General features: G+C 47.4%; 1 protein-coding gene across 2 annotated transcripts in view; it reads left to right on the top strand.

The window, feature by feature from the left end:
* arl14ep (ADP ribosylation factor like GTPase 14 effector protein) overlaps window positions 1-25,599 on the top strand; it is a 63,379-nt gene extending 37,780 nt beyond the window's left edge. Inside the window, 3 exon segments of one of the 2 annotated variants that reach the window (NM_001113038.1) lie at window positions 21,833-21,943; window positions 23,659-23,786; window positions 24,622-25,560. In NM_001113038.1, the coding sequence (NP_001106509.1) occupies window positions 21,869-21,943; window positions 23,659-23,786; window positions 24,622-24,850 (432 nt within the window). In that variant the 5' untranslated portion in view covers window positions 21,833-21,868 and the 3' untranslated portion in view covers window positions 24,851-25,560. 2 annotated transcript variants of the gene reach the window in all.
* Window positions 25,600-25,735: the final 136 nt, after the last annotated feature.

The raw sequence follows: 25,735 nt of genomic DNA, 5'->3' as shown, positions 1-25,735 counted from the left end.
TACTGTAATTGGCCACTTTCCAGATGCCTATCAACCGCAGCTGTAGTCGCTATACTGTAGCTGCCTATGTCCGCATCCCCTTATCAGACCTGCAGCCTGTAGTCCTATAACTGTAATTGGCCTACATGTCCCAGCACTCCCTATCAGACCTGCAGCCTGTAGTCCTATAACTGTCACTGACCTACATGTCCCAGCATCCCCTATCAGACCTGCAGCCTGTAGTCCTATAACTGTAATGACCTACATGTCCCAGCATCCCCTATCAGACCTGCAGCCTGTAGTCCTATAACTGTCACTGACCTACATGTCCCAGCATCCCCTATCAGACCTGCAGCCTGTAGTCCTATAACTGTCACTGACCTACATGTCCCAGCATCCCCTATCAGACCTGCAGCCTGTAGTCCTATAACTGTAATTGGCCTACATGTCCCAGCATCCCCTATCAGACCTGCAGCCTGTAGTCCTATAACTGTCATTGGCCTACATGTCCCAGCATCCCCTATCAGACCTGCAGCCTGTAGTCCTAATTGTCACTGACCTACATGTCCCAGCATCCCCTATCAGACCTGCAGCCTGTAGTCCTATAACTGTCACTGACCTACATGTCCCAGCATCCCCTATCAGACCTGCAGCCTGTAGTCCTATAACTGTAATTGGCCTACATGTCCCAGCATCCCCTATCAGACCTGCAGCCTGTAGTCCTATAACTGTCACTGACCTACATGTCCCAGCATCCCCTATCAGACCTGCAGCCTGTAGTCTTAACTGTCACTGACCTACATGTCCCGTCCCTATTCGAGCAGCTGTGTCCCTATACTGTATGACTAATGTCAGGCAGCATCCCCTATCAGACCTGCAGCCTGTAGTCCTATAACTGTCTGACCTACATCTCCCAGCATCCCCTATCAGACCTGCAGCCTGTAGTCCTATAACTGTATTTGGCTACATGTCCCAGCATCCCCTATCAGACCTGCAGCCTGTAGTCCTATAACTGTCACTGACCTACATGTCCCAGCATCCCCTATCAGACCTGCAGCCTGTAGTCCTATAACTGTAATTGGCCTACATGTCCCAGCATCCCCTATCAGACCTGCAGCCTGTAGTCCTATAACTGTCACTGACCTACATGTCCAGCATCCCCTATCAGACCTGCAGCCTGTAGTCCTATAACTGTCACTGACCTACATGTCCCAGCATCCCTATCAGACCTGCAGCCTGTAGTCCTATAACTGTCACTGACCTACATGTCCCAGCATCCCCTATCAGACCTGCAGCCTGTAGTCCTATAACTGTCACTGACCTACATCTCCCAGCATCCCCTATCAGACCTGCAGCCTGTAGTCCTATAACTGTATTTGGCCTACATGTCCCAGCATCCCCTATCAGACCTGCAGCCTGTAGTCCTATAACTGTCACTGACCTACATGTCCCAGCATCCCCTATCAGACCTGCAGCCTGTAGTCCTATAACTGTAATTGGCCTACATGTCCCAGCATCCCCTATCAGACCTGCAGCCTGTAGTCCTATAACTGTCACTGACCTACATGTCCCAGCATCCCCTATCAGACCTGCAGCCTGTAGTCCTATAACTGTCACTGACCTACATGTCCCAGCATCCCCTATCAGACCTGCAGCCTGTAGTCCTATAACTGTAATTGGCCTACATGTCCCAGCATCCCCTATCAGACCTGCAGCCTGTAGTCCTATAACTGTCACTGACCTACATGTCCCAGCATCCCCTATCAGACCTGCAGCCTGTAGTCCTATAACTGTCACTGACCTACATGTCCCAGCATCCCCTATCAGACCTGCAGCCTGTAGTCCTATAACTGTCACTGACCTACATGTCCCAGCATCCCCTATCAGACCTGCAGCCTGTAGTCCTATATGTATTGGTACATTCTGTTTAACACTCAGACTCTCAGTATCTTTTCCTATTAATGATGGCATCACATGGGCTGGAGCAAGGGATTGTGGGAGTTCTAGTAACAGCTGAGCGCTTCATGTTATGTAGCCATGATCTCTAACAGGAGGGCCCCCACCAATCACAACTGGCATATACCACTACCCAAAGGCCCTGCTTTATCTATGCCCATTCTCATGGGAACCCCTAAAAGCTGGGGGGGATTTAAAGGGGCAAATGATCAGATATTATTTTACAGACGGGTGAGATTTAGATGGGAACAGATCAGCAGGTCCCCTCACTATCCGGCCATTTGTTTCCTAGAAGTTCTGCTCTGCCCAGAGATTTGCCCACAGTTATTTTGCTCCTATATATATTAGGCAGGTAGGAGGTCAGTACAAGATGGCACATCTGCCCCATCAGCCGCTCCTTACAGCTGGGTGCCATGTATAGTGCCAGGCATGACAGGAGCGCATTGGAGTATAACAGTGTCAGTTCCCCAACCTGTGGCCCCCCAGCTGTTGCTACGGCTCCCTGCTTCCCTGTCAGATCTCCAACCTATGGCGCTCAGTTGTTTGTGACCAATAAAGTATGGTGGGGATATCGTGCTGCTGTGAGGCTGCTCCCCATCAGCAGGGACTGGGCCTCATGTTATAATAGAAGGGAGGAGGGATGGTGCCAAATACAGGGCAATGCTGCAACCTGTTTCACTCTCATTTCAAGGGGAACTTCACCTTATATGTTGTTATTGCACAGATTTATGTTTAGGACATACCTCCCAACATTTGAAAAATGAAAAGAGGGACAAAAAGACTCGGCGCGCGCGCAGCGCGGCAATTTTTTGACCACGCCCCAATTAACACACCCCATTTAAAAAAAATCTCTCCTTTTATATAGATCAAATGGCGGGTGCACAAAAATGTGCTATACCCTCATACTGAACGACCTAAGGAAAACAATATAGCAACTCCTACATTAAAATACAAATTTAGAGAGCAGGCAGTCAGTTATAAGTGAGTTTTAACTAAGTACCAGTTTATCCCCCCCATACACAGTAGCCCCCTATACACAGTAGCCCCCAATACACAGTAGCCCACAATACACAGTAGCCCCCAATACACAGTGCCCACAATACACAGTGCCCCCAATATACAGTAGCCCACAATACACAGTAGCCCACAATACACAGTAGCCCACAATACAGTACCCCCAATACACAGTGCCAAGTAATACCCTATACACTGCCCCTATACCCAGTGCCAAGTAATACCCTATACACTGCCCCTAACCGGGTCCAAGTAATTACCCCTAATACACTGCCCCTTTACCCGGTGCCAAGTAATACCCACTATAACTGCCCCTATACCCGGTGCCAAGTAATACCCTATACACTGCCCCCTATTACCCAGTGACAAGTAATACCCTATACACTGCCCCTGTACCCAGTGCCAAGTAATACCCTATACACTGCCCTGTCACCCAGTGCCAAGTAATACCCTTATACACTGCCCCTATACCCAGTGCCACCCTATATCTGCCTTTCATACACTGCCCAATATACTCAGCACCCAGTGCTGCCCTAATACAAAGTGCCCCCTTTGTCCTGTACAACTTGTCCCCCAATAACCCACTCACTGTGCCCCCAATTTACCCCTCCCCAGCCATGTGCCAGGCTCTATAGCACACTGCCCCCTGTATACCTTCTAACCACAGTGCCCCCATACACCCTATCTTAGCCAAGTTGCCCCGCCTAAATAAACCTCAGTAAGTACAGTGCCCCCATACAACCTATCTTTAGCCAAGTGCCCCCCTAAATAAACCTCAGTAAGTACAGTGTCCCCATACAACCCTATCTTTAGCCAAGTGCCCCCTAAATAAACCTCAGTAAGTACAGTGCCCCCATACAACCCTATCTTTAGCCAAGGCCCCCCTAAATAAACCTCAGTAAGTACAGTGCCCCCATACAACCCTATCTTTAGCCAAGTCCCCCCTAAATAAACCTCAGTAAGTACAGTGCCCCCATACAACCCTATCTTTAGCCAAGTGCCCCCTAAATAAACCTCAGTAAGTACAGTGCCCCCATACAACCCTATCTTTAGCCAAGTGCCCCCCTAAATAAACCTCAGTAAGTACAGTGCCCCCATACAACCCTATCTTTAGCCAAGTGCCCCCTAAATAAACCTCAGTAAGTACAGTCCCCATACAACCCTATCTTTAGCCAAGTGCCCCCCTAAATAAACCTCAGTAAGTACAGTGCCCCCATACAACCCTATCTTTAGCCAAGTGCCCCCCTTAATAAACCTCAGTAAGTACAGTGCCCCCATACAACCCTATCTTTAGCCAAGTGCCCCCCTTAATAAACCTCAGTAAGTACAGTGCCCCCATACAACCCTATCTTTAGCCAAGTGCCCCCCTAAATAAACCTCAGTAAGTACAGTGCCCCCATACAACCCTATCTTTAGCCAAGTCCCCCCTAAATAAACCTCAGTAAGTACAGTGCCCCCTACCGGCCGCTCTGTACACTGTGCCCCACACACCCTCAGCAGCCGCACTGCCCCCGAACTTTCCCCTCTGAGACTCTGCCCCGCACTCTCTGCCCCCCTATTCTACCACTTTAGTCCTTCAGTTACCCCAGAGTTCCAGGGCAGCTGGTAGCGCAGCTCTGGGACTCAATCTCCTTCTCCGGCCCCGCCCCTCCCTCTGCCCAGCTACGCCCCTTTCCCTCCCTTCCTCCTACTATTTTGCTTTAGAAGCGGAGAAAGAGACAGTCGGATAACGAAGCAGCCGACGAAGGATGAACATCTCCAGCCTGCGGATCCCGCTGTGCTGGATAGTTCCATGAATGTCCCGCAATGCGGGACATTCATGGAACTATCCGGGACAGCGGGACGCGCCATAAAAAGCGGGACTGTCCGCGAAAAGCGGGACAGTTGGGGGTATGTTTAGGATACCAACCTGAGACAGTGTCACATTGCAGAAAAATATCATTTCACAATTTTGACTGAACAACATATTCATTTAGGGTCTGTTTGTAAAATGGGAGAACTGGTCGAGGGTGTGAGTACTTATATAAGGCAGTGTATCCTGATGTGTGTAGCAGAGAGGGCCGGTACATATGAGCTCACAATCTCTTTTTTCCTTCTCCCCATAAAGTGAAAATTGTGAGCGATTACGAGCGATTACGAGCGATTCTGAGCGACTTTGGCGAGATTTTTTGTCTTTTTTTTAGAGATATTCAGCGAGTTTCCAACTCATTTTTGACGTTTCTTAGGAAATAACATCTTCCATAGACGTCTGCTGATATCTCTTTTTTTACCCAACTGCTCTTTTAAGAGCAAGAAGACTGGGGCGCAATGCTATCCTGCGCCCCCTGGAGGAAGGTAAGGGAGCCGCTATGGTTACATTTGAATGAAGGGTCTGGATGTACAGAGTATAGAATGTAACAGAATCTTTCTCTTTTCCCTCAGCGAGAAGCAGGATCCAGACCCCTCTCCGAGATTTATAAGGTGAGTAAAAAAGAGGGTAAAACTGTGCCCCACTCACTGCTACTGCTGTAGGGGCTGCAGGTTTTGTACCCCGGGAATATTATGTTATCAATAAAATCCCCCTTTTATTCTATTTTCCAGCCTCCTGATGGTCGGCTGACCAAGGGTGTGCTCCTCGGACAGGGCGGCACTGCAGCCGTTTACAAGGTAAGGGGTCAGGGGTGAAAGTGCTGCCCCTGCTGTGCCCAGGATCCCAATCGCTAATAACCAGATAGTTCTGTGCCCTGAGCCTAAAGAACAAACACCGGCTCATCACACATTGGGCTGCTTTAGGCAGGCATATCAGACTGCTGTTTTGGGGCCACATGGGGCCCTTTCTTGAATGTAAGTGACACCTTTCTGTCTGTGTTACAGGGTCTCCATCATCGAAGAGGAGTGGTGGCTGTGAAGATGGCGAACATCAGCTGGGTAGGGAATCTTTCTAGTTCCATTCTCCATAATCATTCCTATTGGTGGGGTTGCCTATGGGAGCTAAAGGTTTTTTTTTATTATTCCACCCCAGGATGAGGAGTCGGTGCGCAGGGAGCTGAGGTTTCTCCGGCAGTTCGGCGGCCACAAGAACGTCGCCGATTTCCACGGAGCCTATTACCAGGCTCCACTGCGGGAGGGCCAATCGGAGTTCCTGGAAGTAAGGAATTATTTGCTGTATCTTGTTCCTCCCTCTTGTGCCAAAGAGATCTCCATTGGAGGAGATATAATCCCCGGCCTGACACCATTTCTTTCTATTGCAGGTTGTTCTTGAGTTCTGTGAGGGAGGCTCCCTCCATGATCTCAGCAACAACAACGGCCAATCCCTGAAGGAGCCCTGGATTGGCTACATCTGCAGGGAAGTATTAAAGGTAAGGCCAGAATAACCATTCCTCTCGTTTCTGGGACATGTAGGTCAGTGACAGTTATAGGACTACAGGCTGCAGGTCTGATAGGGGATGCTGGGACATGTAGGTCAGTGACAGTTATAGGACTACAGGCTGCAGGTCTGATAGGGGATGCTGGGACATGTAGGTCAGTGACAGTTATAGGACTACAGGCTGCAGGTCTGATAGGGGATGCTGGGACATGTAGGCCAATTACAGTTATAGGACTACAGGCTGCAGGTCTGATAGGGGATGCTGGGACATGTAGGCCAGTGACAGTTATAGGACTACAGGCTGCAGGTCTGATAGGGGATGCTGGGACATGTAGGCCAATTACAGTTATAGGACTACAGGCTGCAGGTCTGATAGGGGATGCTGGGACATGTAGGCCAATTACAGTTATAGGACTACAGGCTGCAGGTCTGATAGGGGATGCTGGGACATGTAGGCCAATTACAGTTATAGGACTACAGGCTGCAGGTCTGATAGGGGATGCTGGGACATGTAGGTCAGTGACAGTTATAGGACTACAGGCTGCAGGTCTGATAGGGGATGCTGGGACATGTAGGTCAGTGACAGTTATAGGACTACAGGCTGCAGGTCTGATAGGGGATGCTGGGACATGTAGGCCAATTACAGTTATAGGACTACAGGCTGCAGGTCTGATAGGGGATGCTGGGACATGTAGGTCAGTGACAGTTATAGGACTACAGGCTGCAGGTCTGATAGGGGATGCTGGGAAATGTAGGCCAATTACAGTTATAGGACTACAGGCTGCAGGTCTGATAAGGGATGCTGGGACATGTAGGTCAGTGACAGTTATAGGACTACAGGCTGCTGGTCTGATAGGGGATGCTGGGAGATGTAGGCCAATTACAGTTATAGGACTACAGGCTGCAGGTCTGATAGGGGATGCTGGGACATGTAGGTCAGTGACAGTTATAGGACTACAGGCTGCAGGTCTGATAGGGGATGCTGGGACATGTAGGCCAATTACAGTTATAGGACTACAGGCTGCAGGTCTGATAGGGGATGCTGGGACATGTCGGCCAATTACATTTATAGGACTACAGGTTGCAGGTCTGATAGGGGATGCTGGGACATGTAGGTCAGTGGCAGTTATAGGACTACAGGCTGCAGGTCTGATAGGGGATGCTGGGACATGTAGGCCAATTACAGTTATAGGACTACAGGCTGCAGGTCTGATAGGGGATGCTGGGACATGTAGGTCATTGACAGTTATAGGACTACAGGCTGCAGGTCTGATAGGGGATGCTGGGAGATGTAGGCCAATTACAGTTATAGGACTACAGGCTGCAGGTCTGATAGGGGATGCTGGGACATGTAGGTCAGTGACAGTTATAGGACTACAGGCTGCAGGTCTGATAGGGGATGCTGGGACATGTAGGTCAGTGACAGTTATAGGACTACAGGCTGCAGGTCTGATAGGGGATGCTGGGACATGTAGGCCAATTACAGTTATAGGACTACAGGCTGCGGGTCTGATAGGGGATGCTGGGACATGTAGGCCAATTACAGTTATAGGACTACAGGCTGCAGGTCTGATAGGGGATGCTGGGACATGTAGGTCAGTGACAGTTATAGGACTACAGGCTGCAGGTCTGAAAGGGGATGCTGGGACATGTAGGCCAATTACAGTTATAGACTACAGGCTGCAGGTCTGATAGGGGATGCTGGGACATGTAGGTCAGTGACAGTTATAGGACTACAGGCTTGCAGGGTCTGATAGGGGATGCTGGGACATGTCGGCCAGTGACAGTTATAGGACTACAGGCTGCAGGTCTGATAGGGGATGCTGGGACATGTAGGCCAATTACAGTTATAGGACTACAGGCTGCAGGTCTGATAGGGGATGCTGGGACATGTCGGCCAATTACATTTATAGGACTACAGGTTGCAGGTCTGATAGGGGATGCTGGGACATGTAGGTCAGTGGCAGTTATAGGACTACAGGCTGCAGGTCTGATAGGGGATGCTGGGACATGTAGGCCAATTACAGTTATAGGACTACAGGCTGCAGGTCTGATAGGGGATGCTGGGACATGTAGGTCATTGACAGTTAATAGGACTACAGGCCTGCAGGTCTGATAGGGGATGCTGGGAGATGTAGGCCAATTACAGTTATAGGACTACAGGCTGCAGGTTCTGATAGGGGATGCTGGGACATGTAGGTCAGTGACAGTTATAGGACTACAGGCTGCAGGTCTGATAGGGGATGCTGGGACATGTAGGTCAGTGACAGTTATAGGACTACAGGCTGCAGGTCTGATAGGGGATGCTGGGACATGTAGTCCAATTACAGTTATAGGACTACAGGCTGCGGGTCTGATAGGGGATGCTGGGACATGTAGGCAATTACAGTTATAGGACTACAGGCTGCGGGTCTGATAGGGGATGCTGACATGTAGGTCAGTGACAGTTATAGGACTACAGGCTGCAGGTCTGATAGGGGATGCTGGGACATGTAGGTCAGTGACAGTTATAGGACTACAGGCTGCAGGTCTGATAGGGGATGCTGCGGACATGTAGGCCAATTACAGTTATAGGACTACAGGCTGCAGGTCTGATAGGGGATGCTGGGACATGTAGGTCATTGACAGTTATAGGACTACAGCTGCAGGTCTGATAGGGGATGCTGGGAGATGTAGGCCAATTACAGTTATAGGACTACAGGCTGCAGGTCTGATAGGGGATCTGGGACATGTAGGTCAGTGACAGTTATAGGACTACAGGCTGCAGGTCTGATAGGGGATGCTGGGACATGTAGGTCAGTGACAGTTATAGGGACTACAGGCTGCAGGTCTGATAGGGGATGCTGGACATGTAGGCCAATTACAGTTATAGGGACTACAGGCTTGCGGGTCTGATAGGGGATGCTGGGACATGTAGGCCAATTACAGTTATAGGACTACAGGCTGCAGGTCTGATAGGGGATGCTGGGACATGTAGGCCAATTACAGTTATAGGACTACAGGTTGCAGGTCTGATAGGGGATGCTGGGACATGTAGGTCAGTGACAGTTATAGGACTACAGGCTGGCAGGTCTGATAGGGGATGCTGGGACATGTAGGCCAATTACAGTTATAGGACTACACGCTGCGGGTCTGATAGGGGGATGCTGGGACATGTAGGCCAATTACAGTTATAGGACTACAGGCTGCAGGTCTGATAGGGGATGCTGGGACATGTAGGTCAGTGACAGTTATAGGACTACAGGCTGCAGGTCTGATAGGGGATGCTGGGACATGTAGGTCAGTGACAGTTATAGGACTACAGGCTGCAGGTCTGATAGGGGATGCTGGGACATGTAGGCCAGTGACAGTTATAGGACTACAGGCCGCAGGTCTGATAGGAGGATGGAGGGAGCATTGTAAGTTTCTTTTTTTTTTTTTTTTTTTTTTATTCTCTCTTTATTTTTTTTCTGAACAAATATAGGGGATACAGAAGGATAAAAGGGGGGGATGGAACATTCAAGACATAGCGTAGACCAAACCAAAAACAGCTTCTTTAACCTCAGTTCCTGGCAACAAGTGTATATTAACCTGCGCAGTACATCTATCATGCAATTTCGTTATTGTCAATGGTTTCTCTATCTATCCTAGTATACTAATCAAAAAAAGTGTGAGAAACAATGTTTCTAAGTGCGTGCTCGTTTTATGCAAAATGTGGGAAATTTCTTCCATTTTTCTAGTATCTTCCACTAGGTTAACCCACTCCGCATAAGACGGGGGTGTCACCGATTTCCAGTTGCGAGGGATCAAGGTTTTCGCTGCATGGAGTAAATGAAGAGTAAGTGGGTCGGATAAAACTGACTTTTCCCGGGGAGTGAAATATAAGAGAATCATTGAAACCTCTGTGTCTTATAGTACAATCCGAGTAATATTAAATATAGCTGAAATAATTTTCGCCCAGAATTGTCTTAAGATAGGGCAAGTATACCAGATATGTGGATGGGTTCCTATATCAAGCCCACATCTCCAGCATAAATCTGAGCTATCACTCTACATTTTCTTTAACTTTACTGGAGTGTAATGCCATCTAGTGGCCAATTTATAATTCATTTCTCTCACCCGCACAGCCCGTAAAGATTTATGTATTGTAGAAAAGATTTTCTCCCAATCCCGCTTGTTTATTTCTATATTTAAATCCTTTTCCAACTCTAACTGAAATGACTGTTTCACCATGGGTATATTTTGAATAAGCATTGTAAGTTTCAGATCAGAGGAAAGCAATGGCTGCCATTAACTGTCATTAACTGTCATTAACTGTCACCAGCCTCAGGCAGCATTAGTGGCTGGGAAGTGACAACTCTGAGATTTCTCCCTAAATATCATTTACAGAAAGTAATTTAATATACAAAGTGAGATACAGAGAGAAATAGGAGTATTAATAGCATTAGAAGTGGAACCTGAAGACCAAGTGCCCAACTGTCCCCCAAACCAGAGCGCCCGTTAGTGGGTGGGACAATGGGACATTCCAGACTTTTCCCCAATAAGTTTTCAACTTATACATTTTAAAATACACATAAAAATACAGGGAAATGTGAATATTAATATTAGAAGATGAATCTGAACCCCAAATATGATGTTTTCCTTGTATTTATCCTGAGAGGTTTGTAGTCTCCCTGCTCCCCAACCCCAACCCTCCCATAATCCCATTTTATATTTATTAAACTGACCGAATATGTGCAAAACCAACGCCAATATCCCAGGCGCTACCTAGTGACGCAATTACATAGCCATTTTATGCATTTATGCCATTATTTTCCTGAAATGTCCCCCCCCAGCGTGTGGCGCGCTCCACTTACCTCTGATGCCAGAAATGAAAGTGAGAAAAACCGTTATTTTAACTGACAGTAAGCCGTGCGGCCAATGTGCTTTCCTATTCCCACTGTGATTGGCTGCAAGTTTGCTACACATGTAAGTGGGACCCTAGCAACCAAGTGACAGTTAAAACTAAACTGGGGAGCAGAGCAATTAAAGACAATCATTACTGTCTCCCTTACTTCAGCCTGTGGTCTCTCCCAGGCAAGTACCAACCGTCAGCCATCAGACTTATTGCAGCGTCAGACTTATGGCGGCGTCGGACTTATGGCGGCGTCGGACTTATGGCGGCGTCGGACTTATGGCGGCGTCGGACTTATGGCGGCGTCGGACTTATGGCGGCGTCGGACTTATGGCGGCGTCGGACTTATGGCGGCGTCGGACTTATGGCGGCGTCGGACTTATGGCGGCATCAGACTTATTGCGGCGTAGGACTTATGGCGGCGTCGGACTTATGGCGGCGTCGGACTTATGGCGGCGCCAGACTTATGGCAGTGCCAGCAGGGGGCAATTAACCACCGTTTGTCATAGACCCATGAATGAGGTGTCAAACCGTGTGGCTTATTCAGGAATGGGGTGCTATGACTTTCCTGAGGGGTGGGGGGTTAATTGCCCCAGCAGGGGGCAATTAACCACCGTTTGTCGTAGACCCATGAATGAGGTGTCAAACCGTGCGGCTTATTCGGGAATGGGGTGCTATGACTTTTCTGAGGGGTGGGCGGTTAATTGCCCCAGCAGGGGCAATTGTCACAGAGAACTTAACCGGCCCAAGAATCCCATTGACTTAACATTGAGGCCAAATTTGACGGATTGTAGCGCAGAGAGGGAATTGTTTAGAAACGTGAAATTTACCATATTTGAAGAGGTTTGCAACCTGTGTCAGAAGATACCCCGCACAAGGGTATAAGCTTTACCCCCAGGGCAAGAGAGGTCCCCAAATTTGCCCCATTGACTTATAATGGGGATTTTGGTGAATAACTAGTTTGTCGTAGACCCATGAATGGGGTGTCAAACTGTGCGGGTGCTATGACTTTTCTGTGGGGTGGGCGGTTAATTGCCCAAGCAGGGGGCAATTAACCACCGTTTGTCGTAGACCCATGAATGAGGTGTCAAACCGTGCGGCTTATTCAGGAATGGGGTGCTATGACTTTCCTGAGTGGTGGGGGGTTAATTGCCCCAGCAGGGGGCAATTAACCACCGTTTGTCGTAGACCCATGAATGAGGTGTCAAACCGTGCGTCTTATTTGGGAATAAGTGCTATGACTTTTCTGAGGGGTGGGCGGTTAATTGCCCCAGCAGGGGCAATTGTCACAGAGAACTTAACCGGCCTAAGAATCCCATTGACTTAACATTGAGGCCAAATTTGACGGATTGTAGCGCAGAGAGGGAATTGTTTAGAAACGTGAAATTTACCATATTTGAAGAGGTTTGCAACCTTTGTCAGAAGATACCCCGCACAAGGGTATAAGCTTTACCCCGGGGAAAGAGAGGTCCCCAAATTTGCCCCATTGACTTATAATGGGGATTTTGGTGAATAACTAGTTTGTCGTAGACCCATGAATGGGGTGTCAAACTGTGCGGGTGCTATGACTTTTCTATGGGGTGGGCGGTTAATTGCCCCAGCAGGGGGCAATTAACCACCGTTTGTCGTAGACCCATGAATGAGGTGTCAAACCGTGCGGCTTATTCAGGAATTGGGTGCTATGACTTTCCTGAGGGGTGGGGGGTTAATTGCCCCAGCAGGGGGCAATTAACCACCGTTTGTCGTAGACCCATGAATGAGGTGTCAAACCGTGCGGCTTATTCGGGAATGGGTGCTATGACTTTTCTGAGGGGTGGGCGGTTAATTGCCCCAGCAGGGGGCAATTAACCACCGTTTGTCGTAGACCCATGAATGAGGTGTCAAACCGTGCGGCTAATTCGGGAATGGGGTGCTATGACTTTTCTGAGGGGTGGGCAGTTAATTGCCCCAGCAGGGGCAATTGTCACAGAGAACTTAACCGGCCCAAGAATCCCATTGACTTAACATTGAGGCCAAATTTGACGGATTGTAGCGCAGAGAGGGAATTGTTTAGAAACGTGAAATTTACCATATTTGAAGAGGTTTGCAACCTGTGTCAGAAGATACCCCGCACAAGGGTATAAGCTTTACCCCCGGGGAAAGAGAGGTCCCCAAATTTGCCCCATTGACTTATAATGGGGATTTTGGTGAATAACTAGTTTGTCGTAGACCCATGAATGGGGTGTCAAACTGTGCGGGTGCTATGACTTTTCTGTGGGGTGGGCGGTTAATTGCCCCAGCAGGGGGCAATTAACCACCGTTTGTCGTAGACCCATGAATGAGGTGTCAAACCGTGCGGCTTATTCAGGAATGGGGTGCTATGACTTTCCTGAGGGGTGGGGGGTTAATTGCCCCAGCAGGGGGCAATTAACCACCGTTTGTCGTAGACCCATGAATGAGGTGTCAAACCGTGCGGCTTATTCGGGAATGGGTGCTATGACTTTTCTGAGGGGTGGGCGGTTAATTGCCCCAGCAGGGGGCAATTAACCACCGTTTGTCGTAGACCCATGAATGAGGTGTCAAACCGTGTGGCTTATTCGGGAATGGGGTGCTATGACTTTTCTGAGGGGTGGGCAGTTAATTGCCCCAGCAGGGGCAATTGTCACAGAGAACTTAACCGGCCTAAGAATCCCATTGACTTAACATTGAGGCCAAATTTGACGGATTGTAGCGCAGAGAGGGAATTGTTTAGAAACGTGAAATTTACCATATTTGAAGAGGTTTGCAACCTGTGTCAGAAGATACCCTGCACAAGGGTATAAGCTTTACCCCCGGGGCAAGAGAGGTCCCCAAATTTGCCCCATTGACTTATAATGGGGATTTTGGTGAATAACTAGTTTGTCGTAGACCCATGAATGGGGTGTCAAACCGTGCGGGTGCTATGACTTTTCTGTGGGGTGGGCGGTTAATTGCCCCAGCAGGTGTCAAACCGTGCGGCTTATTCAGGAATGGGGTGCTATTACTTTCCTGAGGGGTGGGGGGTTAATTGCCCCAGTAGGGGGCAATTAACAACCGTTTGTCGTAGACCCATGAATGAGGTGTCAAACCGTGTGGCTTATTCGGGAATGGGGTGCTATGACTTTTCTGAGGGGTGGGCAGTTAATTGCCCCAGCAGGGGCAATTGTCACAGAGAACTTAACTGGCCCAAGAATCCCATTGACTTAACATTGAGGCCAAATTTGACGGATTGTAGCGCAGAGAGGGAATTGTTTAGAAACGTGAAATTTACCATATTTGAAGAGGTTTGCAACCTGTGTCAGAAGATACCCCGCACAAGGGTATAAGCTTTACCTCCGGGGCAAGAGAGGTCCCCAAATTTGCCCCATTGACTTATAATGGGGATTTTGGTGAATAACTAGTTTGTCGTAGACCCATGAATGGGGTGTCAAACCGTGCGGGCGCTATGACTTTTCTGTGGGGTGGGCGGTTAATTGCCCCAGCAGGGGGCAATTAACCACCGTTTGTTGTAGACCCATGAATGAGGTGTCAAACCGTGCGGCTTATTCAGGAATGGGGTGCTATGACTTTCCTGAGGGGTGGGGGGTTAATTGCCCCAGCAGGGGGCAATTAACCACCGTTTGTTGTAGACCCATGAATGAGGTGTCAAACCGTGCGGCTTATTCGGGAATGGGGTGCTATGACTTTTCTTAGGGGTGGGCAGTTAATTGCTCCAGCAGGGGGCAATTAACCACCGTTTGTCGTAGACCCGTGAATGAGGTGTCAAACCATGCGGCTTATTCGGGAATGGGGTGCTATGACTTTTTTGAGGGGTGGGCGGTTAATTGCCCCAGCAGGGGGCAATTAACCACCATTTGTCGTAGACCCGTGAATGAGGTGTCAAGCCGTGCGACTTATTCGGAAATGGGGTGCTATGACTTTTCTGAGGGGTGGGCGGTTAATTGCCCCAGCAGGGGCAATTGTCACAGAGAACTGAAGGAAACATTGTAATATTGGGGCACGAGGTTTGCCACGGCAAGCACCACTCACATTTTCTTCAGGATAAACAACATTTATTTATAAACCGCCAACATATCCTGCAGCGCTGTACAATAAGTGGGTTTCATACATTGGACATACAGAGTAACATATAAAGCAATCAATAACCGATACAAGAGGTGGAGAGAGCCCTGCCCAAAAGAGCTTACAATCTACAAGGAATGTTGGGGCAGTTCAATCAGAGGGTTAGTGTGTTCTGTAGTTAATACATTTCGGGGCATGGGAGGCATAACATTTGATTTAAAAGCCATTTTATTTAATTGGGGTCCCGGGGACACAGGAAAAAGGTGGAGCAATAGCTGGAGCACCCAGGGTGGTAGGGGCCTGCTAGCTAAATAGTATGGGACCCCAAGATCCCTCAAGGCCGGCCTGGCAGCACAGTATTTTATAACTAAAGCAAACAGGTATGTGGCAACAGGTACCACTAAACTAAGAGACAGGGAATCAGACTTAGCCCTTAGGTCACATAATCATTGAATGGGTTAAGTCTAAGCTGTCCAACTGGAGGCCCCAGGGGCCAGATATGGCCCTTCAAAGTATTCTTATGACCCCAAGTCTGATTAAAGTGTATATAATATATACACTTTTTTCTCTTTTTTATTGTATTGTTGGGGAGGAGGAGTTCATTCACCCCTAAGGGCTCTGGCACACGGGGAGATTAGTCGCCTGCAACAAAACTCCCTGTTCGCGGGCGACTAATCTCCCCGGATTGCCATCCCACTGGCGAAAATGTAAATCGCCAGTGGGATAGCATACGTGGCTGCGCGATTTCACTGAAATCCCCATTTTATAGGGTTTTAGCGTGTTACACATACACTAAGGGTCTAATATCTTATATTTAGCCTTTTACACTTTTTGTTTTATATTGTTTTTATTTTTCATGCGCTTCCTATACGGTTGTTTTGGATACGTATTGAGGCCTTATTGAAGTGGACTCTGTAAGGAAGCTGCAAGCAACTTTCAGCACATGACAAAGAAGTTTTCATTTAAAGGGACCCGTTTAGCGCTGAGTACTATTGTCACATAGGCAGATAGAGACTGCAGCAATGACTTGGCACAAGAGCTGGGGGGACTAAGCTATAAGAAATAAGGCCTATCAAGTATAAGGCTTCTGGGAAACTTTGGGCCTCCTGTTGCTCAAGAAAGGGAATGTACTACTATTTTTTCTTTTTTTTTTTAATTTTTTTAAATTTTTTTTCCAGCATTGCCTTGTGGTTTCCTTAATGAGGACAGTGAAGGTAAAAATGCCTTACTAGGACACTGCTGACATAGTGTGCATTCTCTGCTCTAAACCTGTACACTGAATGGCTTCCCAAATGTAGTCGTGTCTTGCACAAGTTAGAAGGCAATTGGATAAACAAATAGCAGGAGGGAAATTGGGCTCCTCCCCCTGTAAGTCACCTGTCTAGATTTACTATAGAAGAAGAGAACAGGACCAAAGACGATTTATACCAAATGTGCAAATGTTTTTCTTTATTTATAGCTCAACATTGTTTAAACTGCACCCATCTACATGAGTTTTTAAAAAAATCCTTAATTTCTTGTGCCATGGCATATTTACCACAAGGCCATGTGTTTAAATTCTTCTTTGAAATAAGTCTGAATCTTTGATTCCTCCGAGCGTTCTTGAGATCTCACATGTACGGATACTGTAGGCTCATTGGACGCCATGATGTACTAATGGGATGGAACCATTGGTTTGAATTGAGTCTGATGGATGGTTGGGGAGGGTAAGAGGCGGGGATTGATGCCCACGGCAACTTGGTAACGACACCACTAGGGTGAGACGGACTGTAGGTCGGGTGCTGTAGAATAGGCCTTGAGGTACATGGAGAGGCAAGAAGGTGGGCTACGGGTGCAGGACTGCTCAGCGATGCGGATGGGGGGTACTAGAGAATGGCAGGCTGTCCTTCAATGTGGGTGCTTCCTGCCAGGTGGGTGGGGCAGGTGGGAGGGTGACAGCAACTGTGGGTGGGACATAAGCCTTCTTCCTTGTGTTGTTTCCATTCCTGATGACCAAATATAAAATATTTATTAGATAGCTTCTACTCACATACAGAGGTGAATGCTACATAGTATTTGCACTGCACTTGGTCACTTTGTCCCAAACAGATTACCCCAGGGCAATAGCGAATGAGACCAAATAAATGAGACAACAAATGCTGCCGTGCTGCTATACACAGTGCTGGAAAAGCCACTAATACACAGAAATGATTGGCATAAAATGGTGGAGCTGAGGCACCAAAGGACCCCCTTGTGTCAAAACAGGATGGTGCGGTGCAAGGCCTAAGTATTAGCAGGATACACAGTTATACTTTCACATATAAAACATCAGGGAGGGTAAGATTTTTATTGTATGACTTTATTCATAAAGCAGTCTATTCAATATTCAGACTTTCCATTACATAAATAGCATTACCCCTCCCAGTGTGATACAGCTGCCTACATAGGGAGCACGTCAGCATAAGTTACTTACTAACTCACTGGTACATCAGGCAAATCTACTGTAAATTAAAAGTTATTTGATTGTTGTGCTTCCCACTGGCATCAATGGTAAGGGCTGCAAGTATCCCATGGTGTATAGTTGTCACTTGAAAGCCAGGACATTAAGGTGATGGGCATAGGCGGATTTTCAATAAGGCTAGAGGCTAAGCCTCGCCAAACCTGGTTGGCACCTTAAAAGAAACCCTCACTCCATTTCTGCACTGTCCTGGAAATCTCATGTTCCTCCAAGCCGGTTTTGCTGTGCTCTGATTGGATCTTTCTTCTTGTGGATTCTCCAATCAGAGCACAGCTTTCTTGACAGACAGCAAAATTGACCAATCAAGGCACAGATGCAGACAGGGATCGGGAGATATTACAAACTAAGGGCAGTGCAGAAATGAAGACTGAAAATGAGAATCTGCAGCTGTAAACTTTACCTAAGAACCAACTCTGAACTTTTGCTGCAGATTTCATCCCACTCCCACAGGTGCTATACACAGGTGCTATACCCAGGTACTATACCCAGGTACTATACACAGGTACTACACACAGATGCTATACCCAGGTACTATACCCAGGTACTATATGCAAGTGCTATACCCAGGTGCTATACCCAGATGCTATACCCAGGTACTATATGCAAGTGCTATACCCAGGTGCTATACCCAGATGCTATACCCAGGTACTATACCCAGGTGCTATACCCAGGTGCTATACCCAGGTGCTATACCCAGATGCTATACCCAGGTACTATACCCAGGTACTATATGCAAGTGCTATACCCAGGTGCTATACCCAGGTGCTATACACAGGTACTATACACAGGTACTATACCCAGGTGCTATACCCAGGTACTATACACAGATGCTATACCCAGGTACTATACCCAGGTACTATATGCAAGTGCTATACCCAGGTGCTATACCCAGATGCTATACCCAGGTACTATACCCAGGTACTATATGCAAGTGCTATACCCAGGTACTATACGCAGGTGCTATACCCAGGTACTATACGCAGGTGCTATACCTAGGTGCTATACCCAGGTACTATATGCAGGTGCTATACCCAGGTGCTATATGCAGGTGCTATACCCAGGTACTATACCCAGGTGCTATACCCAGGTGCTATACGCAGGTGCTATACCCAGGTACTATATGCAAGTGCTATACCCAGGTACTATACCCAGGTGCTATACCCAGGTGCTATACCCAGGTACTATACGCAGGTGCTATACCCAGGTACTATACCCAGGTACTATATGCAAGTGCTATACCCAGGTGCTATACGCAGGTACTATACACAGATGCTATACCCAGGTACTATATGCAAGTGCTATACCCAGATGCTATACCCAGGTACTATATGCAAGTGCTATACCCAGGTGCTATACCCAGATGCTATACCCAGGTACTATATGCAAGTGCTATACCCAGGTGCTATACCTAGGTGCTATACCCAGGTACTATATGCAGGTGCTATACCCAGGTACTATACCCAGGTGCTATATACAGGTGCTATACCCAGGTACTATACCCAGGTGCTATACCCAGGTACTATACGCAGGTGCTATACCCAGGTGCTATATGCAGGTGCTATACCCAGGTGCTATACCCAGGTGCTATACCCAGGTGCTATACCCAGGTACTATACCCAGGTACTATACGCAGGTGCTATACACAGGTATTATACAGTTATAGAGGCTGACCCACTAGTTGAAATTAAATTGTTTTTTTGCCTGACCTGACATCTATAATATCCCTATCACCTACCCTAACAGATGAATGGTAAGTTAACTCTTTCCCCCTGAAAAAGCTCATTGTGCTTTTATATATTTGTTGTTGTTTTTTGCACTTACTTTTTTTTTTCTACTTTTGTCATTGTTTTCTTCAATTTTAGTTACAGTGGAGTCAATGCTGTGTATCAGTGCCAGTGTTATAGTGCCAGGGCCTGAATATCTGCCCTCTGTACCCACTGCTTCTCACTGTATATAATGTGCTGGTTTTGTAAGAAACAAAAAAAAACCTCACTCCGTTTCTGCACTGTCCTGGAAATCTTCTGTTCCTGCAAGCCGATTCGCTGTGCTCTGATTGGATCTTTCTTCTTGTGGATTCTCCAATCAGAGCACAGCTTTCTTGACAGACAGCAAAATTAACCAATCAAGGCACAGATGCCAAGCAGGTTTGGGGAGGCTTAGCCTCCCCTAGCCTTATTGAAAATCCGCCTATGACTTTAAGTATTCATTAAATGCATCACATAGCCAAACCAGATCACTAGGCCTATGCCACTGTGGGCAGCTTTGCCTAAGCTGTGTTCAGCATTCTCATATACGCCCCCACTGTGTTCGAGAGAACGCTAAGGGGCAGAGTTTTCATAAAGGGTGTATTCAAGGTTGATTTTAGGGTACTTGTCCTGGAATCCCACATCACAGGGCTAAGAGCACAGATCAGAATACAAAAAATATATAAATATTATGGAATAACCATTAGGTATTTCCAGTATATGCCTCAGGGGGTGACAAAAATACAGTCCCCCATGGAGAACTGCCATCAGAAACCCACTTTTTCCATTAAGCCTCCAATTCATGTAACATTTGGGACTAGGGTTGCCAGCGGGCCTAGCCGAAAAATGATGGGGGTAAAGCCAGGGCATGTTATGCACCCAGTTTGCCCCAGTAGCGCAATTTGAGAGATACAAAATGTTGCCCAGTAAAGACCTACAAAGCCTCCTTCACCGACACCCCCATTATAGCTGCCATTCCTCCTGTTTTTGTGGAACTGGTGCTATACCCAGGTGCTATACCCAGGTGCTATACGCAGGTGCTATACCCAGGTGCTATACCCAGGTGCTATACGCAGGTGCTATAGGCAGGTGCTATACCCAGGTGCTGTACCCAGGTGCTGTACCCAGGTGCTATACCCAGGTGCTATACCCAGGTGCTATATCCAGGTGCTATATCCAGGTGCTATACCAGGTGCTATACGCAGGTGCTATACCCAGGTGCTATACCCAGGTGCTATACGCAGGTGCTATACCCAGGTGCTATACGCAGGTGCTATACCAGGTGCTATACCCAGGTGCTATACGCAGGTGCTATCCAGGTGTTATACGCAGGTGCTATACCCAGGTGCTATACGCAGGTGCTATACCCAGGTGCTATACCCAGGTGCTAACGCAGGTGCAAATTCGCAGGTGCTATACCCAGGTGCTATACACAGGTGCTATACCCAGGTGCTATACGCAGGTGCTATACCCAGGTGCTATACGCAGGTGCTATACCCAGGTGCTATACGCAGGTGCTAAACGCAGGTGATATACCCAGGTGCTATACGCAGGTGCTATACCCAGGTGATATACCCAGGTGCTATACGCAGGTGCTATACCCAGGTGCTATACCCAGGTGATATACCCAGGTGCTATACGCAGGTGCTATACCCAGGTGCTATACGCAGGTGCTATACCCAGGCGCTATACGCAGGTGCTATACCCAGGCGCTATACCCAGGTGATATACCCAGGTGCTATAAGCAGGTGCTATACACAGGTGCTATACCCAGGTGCTATACACAGGTGCTTGCCCCCTTCATACCCAGGTTTTCATAAAGGGTGTATTCAAGGTTGATTTTAGGGTACTTGTCCTGGAATCCCACATCACAGGGCTAAGAGCACAGATCAGAGTACAAAAAATATATAAATATTATGGAATAACCATTAGGTATTTCCAGTATATGCCCCTGTATTTCCAGTATATGCCCTACCCATGGCTGTCGAGAGGATGCTGGGAGTTGTAGCCTACTTGGAGCTGCAGGGGAGATGCTGGGACTTTCAGCTGAACATTTGGTTTGGGTTTACAGTTCAAATTTTAGTTGTGCCCACCTCACCTGTAGCCTTGGCTATAGACTGCTTTTATTTAGTGTCCCTAAAACGATTTTATTACCATTACAATAACAAAACCCACACATAACGCGGACAAGCCGCACAGTGTACTAGCTACAACCACAGAGCTGTCACGGTTGCCAGGGTAACGCTCAGCCGGGCCATAGAGTCCGTACATGCATACAGACAGTCTGGAGGTTCCAAAGCCGTCGGCCGGTTTAGCCACACCCTCCCGCTAGACTTCATTTCCTCTCTATGGTTTGTGTTTAGCGAGTGCGTCAGTGAGTGAGAGAGTCGGCTCGTAGCATGGCGGCTACCCGGGAGCAGGGTGCGGGGGGCACCGGCGGGAACGCACAGGGAGGGAAGAAGTATCAAGGGAAGGTAAACAGGAGAGAAGTCTTTCAATTGCACTTATTTCATTCAAGTCTCCAGCCTTTGCTCGGGGGTTTTGCTCATGACAAAAGAATAAACATAAGGAAATAATGGCGTATGAGTTATGGGCTGCCCAGTGTTTCGTGCTTTTGGCCCTTCTCTCATCTACAGTAACAGCTCAGTGTTGTACTGGGAACCCAGGGGCCACCAGAGAACCTTACACCCCAGTCCTACTTTCCAAGCTAATGTTTCCTTACACAACCTTTTTATTCTCCTTGTCTCTTTTATTTCCATGCTAGTGTCTATTCTTCTATTTCTCCTTTGTTCCCATTCAGAAATAGGGAATGACCATGACACAGGCCAAATGGTGAGGGGCAGGAGGGCCCACTGGGAGTTTTCCTGTTATCCTGGGGGCCAGCCCGACACTGGCCAAGCCTCCTATTCCGCATTGTATGTGCACAAATTAATGGTGAAAGCCTGAAACCCAAAGCAACTGTATATACAGGCTGAGCTGAGTGTGTAACTGGGGGCAGGATGGGGCGTAACTGGGAGTGGTCAGGGTTTAATAGCGCTTGGGGGCACTTAACGTTCTAGAACAGAGGTTCTCAATCAGTGGGTCGGGACCCCCCTTTCACAGGGGTTGCCTAAGACCAGTAATCCCCAACCAGTGGTTCATGAGTAACATGTTGCTCCCCAACCCCTTGGATGTTGCTCCCAGTGGCCTCAAAGCAGGTGCTCATTTTTTGATAACGTGGCTTGGAGGCATGTATTGGTGGCATAAAACCAAGTGAAAAGACAAACAGAGCCTTCTTTAGGCTGCCATTCCACATAGGGGCTTCCAAATAGCCAATTATAGCTCTTTTTTGGCACTTCCAGATACCTTTTTCATGCTTGTGTTGCTCCCCAACTCTCTTTACATTTGAATGTTGCTCACAAGTAAAAAAAAGGTTGGGGACCCCTGCCTAAGACCATCGGAAAATACATATTTCCGATGGTCTTAGGAATAATTTTATGGTTGGGGGTCACCACAACAAGAGTGCACAACAATGCAGTGTATGTACGCATTCACACAGCACCTCTGCATCCCTGGCTTCATCACAGTCCACCAGTGATCCACAGGGGATCGACTGGTGGACCATGATTGATGTATTGGCCACCCCTGCTTTATGTAGTCCTTGCAGAGCCCACCTCCTGCCAGAAGGGGAGACTCCTGCATACCAGGAAATCCACTCCCCCTACACAAGCAAACCTTTTGTCAATAGGCATCTCCTTCTCTCAGACTACACACCAAGCTCCTTGTGAACCTTATGGCCTGAAAAGACCTTGCCTCCCTTAATTTATATTAACCTCCTGACACATGGAAGGGCTTTCATGCAATTAAAGAGAAATATTTTATTCCATTAAATTGATTACAACACAGGTCTGTGTATGTGAATCTAGATCTAAGATGTAAATTATACCGAGTCGTAGGCTGAGCCGGAAGGGCTGATTCTTGGGCTGAGGATAAACACGGTGCAGGGACTGGGAAAGGCTGAAGATAATGTAACGGGTACCCTGTCAGTAAAGTATTAAGGGACCCTTTCTGCAAGCTGAAGGTGTTGTACATTTAGACATAATTCACTGGAGGTGCATTCAAGCTGTGTTTTTTAAAAAGTATGAAAAAGGCAAAAACTGTTTACATAAAGGAAAAATTATTTTTTTTTCCCTTCTCTTTTTGGTTCCAGGGGCGGGCAGCCAAAGCCTTGAAGTCCTTGCAGTTTGCGAATCCTGGAAAACAAACAGAGTTTGCACCCGAAACCAGCAAAAGAGAGAAGAGACGCCTGCAAACAAAAAGCGCTGCCTCAAATTCAGGGTTTGTGTCTCTAAGCCAAACATGGGCTGCCAGTGGTTTCATTCTTCTCTTGCCTTAGAACACTTTGATGCCTTTTTCCTGCTGTGGTGGTTACTGTTTGTAAAGGTTGTTCAACAGGTATTAGTTTGTGGAACAGTAGTAATGTTGCACAGTACATAGCACTAGGCCCACTCTAAGCTATTTCATTACGCATTACATGACTGCTGAAACCTATATATTTAAACAGTATTTCTAGGTGTATTTTTTCCAAAAAGTTGATGAAAAGGCTTCATCTCTGTTTTAAATATACCAACATTTCAGCATGATGGCTAGCCTTTGGGTTGTTTACCCCGTACAGTGACACAGGGTGCCACAATACAGTCACACACAGATAGAGTCGCTCACACGCGGGGTGCTGTGATAGTCGCTCACACGCGGGGTGCTGTGATAGTCGCTCACACGCGGGGTGCTGTGATAGTCGCTCACACGCGGGGTGCTGTGATAGTCGCTCACACGCGGGGTGCTGTGATAGTCGCTCACACGCGGGGTGCCGCCATAGAGTCGCTCACACGCGGGGTGCCGCCATAGAGTCGCTCACACGCGGGGTGCCGCCATAGAGTCGCTCACACGCGGGGTGCCGCGATACTTCTATAAAATAACCAATGTACAATTTTTACACTGTTTGCACAGGGTCCTGTCCACCAACCCCTAAAGGCCGGTGGTGCATCCTGGGAATATAGTCTTGTTTTGCTGTATTAGAGAAAGTTGCTTATTTTATCCCAGCTGTGTCATTCTCTTTTGCAATCAACATGGTTGATTTATCAGAGATGTGCCATTGTTATCCTTTCTCTTCCAGACAAACAGCTGCTTCTAAGAATAAAGTATACGACAGCAACGGGATTCTCATTTGCAACGGGATGGATCTGTGCGACTGCCTGGATGAAGATTGCCTGGGCTGCTTCTATTCCTGCAAAAAATGTGGCTCCAACAAGTGCGGCGTTGAATGTAGATGTGACCGTAAGTGGCTCTATGAACAGATAGAAGTAGAAGGAGGCGACACCATCCGCAATAAACACGTGGGCTGAGCATCAGCCCGTCGGCCACTTTCTCTGTTTACAAGTCCAAGGCTCATTTTCTTTACCACTCTATACCTGCCCCAACTCTGCCAGAGCCCATTATTATCCCTTACACAGAAGGCTGGTAGCAGGGACCGAGAACCAACGGCTGCCATGTTCCACATCTGTACAAGGCTGTAACTGTGGGAAAGGAATGAACACAAATACACACATTCGCTGGCAGATGAACATCACTCTAATGAGCTTTATTCAACTTTGTGTTATATTCTCATGCCTGGAGTTTTATACCACATGTGCCGTGGACTGCAGCAGGCCTAACATTTAGGTCAGGAACATGGGTTGGGCCCAAAAATGGCACCCCAATTATGTTATCCATAACAGGTAACTATTAAAAGAAGATGTATATATAAATCTAAAGCAATTATTGAGACACAGAAAAAAGGGTAAGAAAAAGGCAAGATGTGTTTCTCCCTCACTATAAGTTTCTCTAGACATGGGAAGTGCTGTTGGAATGGGTTTTTTTTGCTTTGTTTTTTCTGCGATTTCATTGCAGCTGAACTGTGAAGTTGCTCTTGTGGCGACGCAAAGGCTAAATTAAAAAAAGGAAATGTCATTGGGTATAAAGAACATTATTTGTATCCCCTTCCAGATTCTACTCTGGTTTTCTATACACTGTTCTTATGCCTTTTTATATTTAAAATAAATCCTTTATTTCCTTATCGTTTTGTTACTGTGCAAATAAATGTACTGCAAGCATAGTAAGGATTCCAGTTTGGCATTCTGATTTGGGGAATCTCCCATTACAAACTGACTGGTAAATTAACTCACAGGATTGAAAAGTTCATGTGGTTCCCTAATGGTATAGTAGATTCTGCACTGGAGACTTGAGGCATT

This window comes from Xenopus tropicalis, chromosome 4, assembly GCF_000004195.4.
Source record: "Xenopus tropicalis strain Nigerian chromosome 4, UCB_Xtro_10.0, whole genome shotgun sequence".
Taxonomy (NCBI): Eukaryota; Metazoa; Chordata; class Amphibia; order Anura; family Pipidae; genus Xenopus; species Xenopus tropicalis.
Note: the sequence above shows the minus strand (reverse complement) of the source record. Positions and strands in the feature narration are given on the sequence as shown.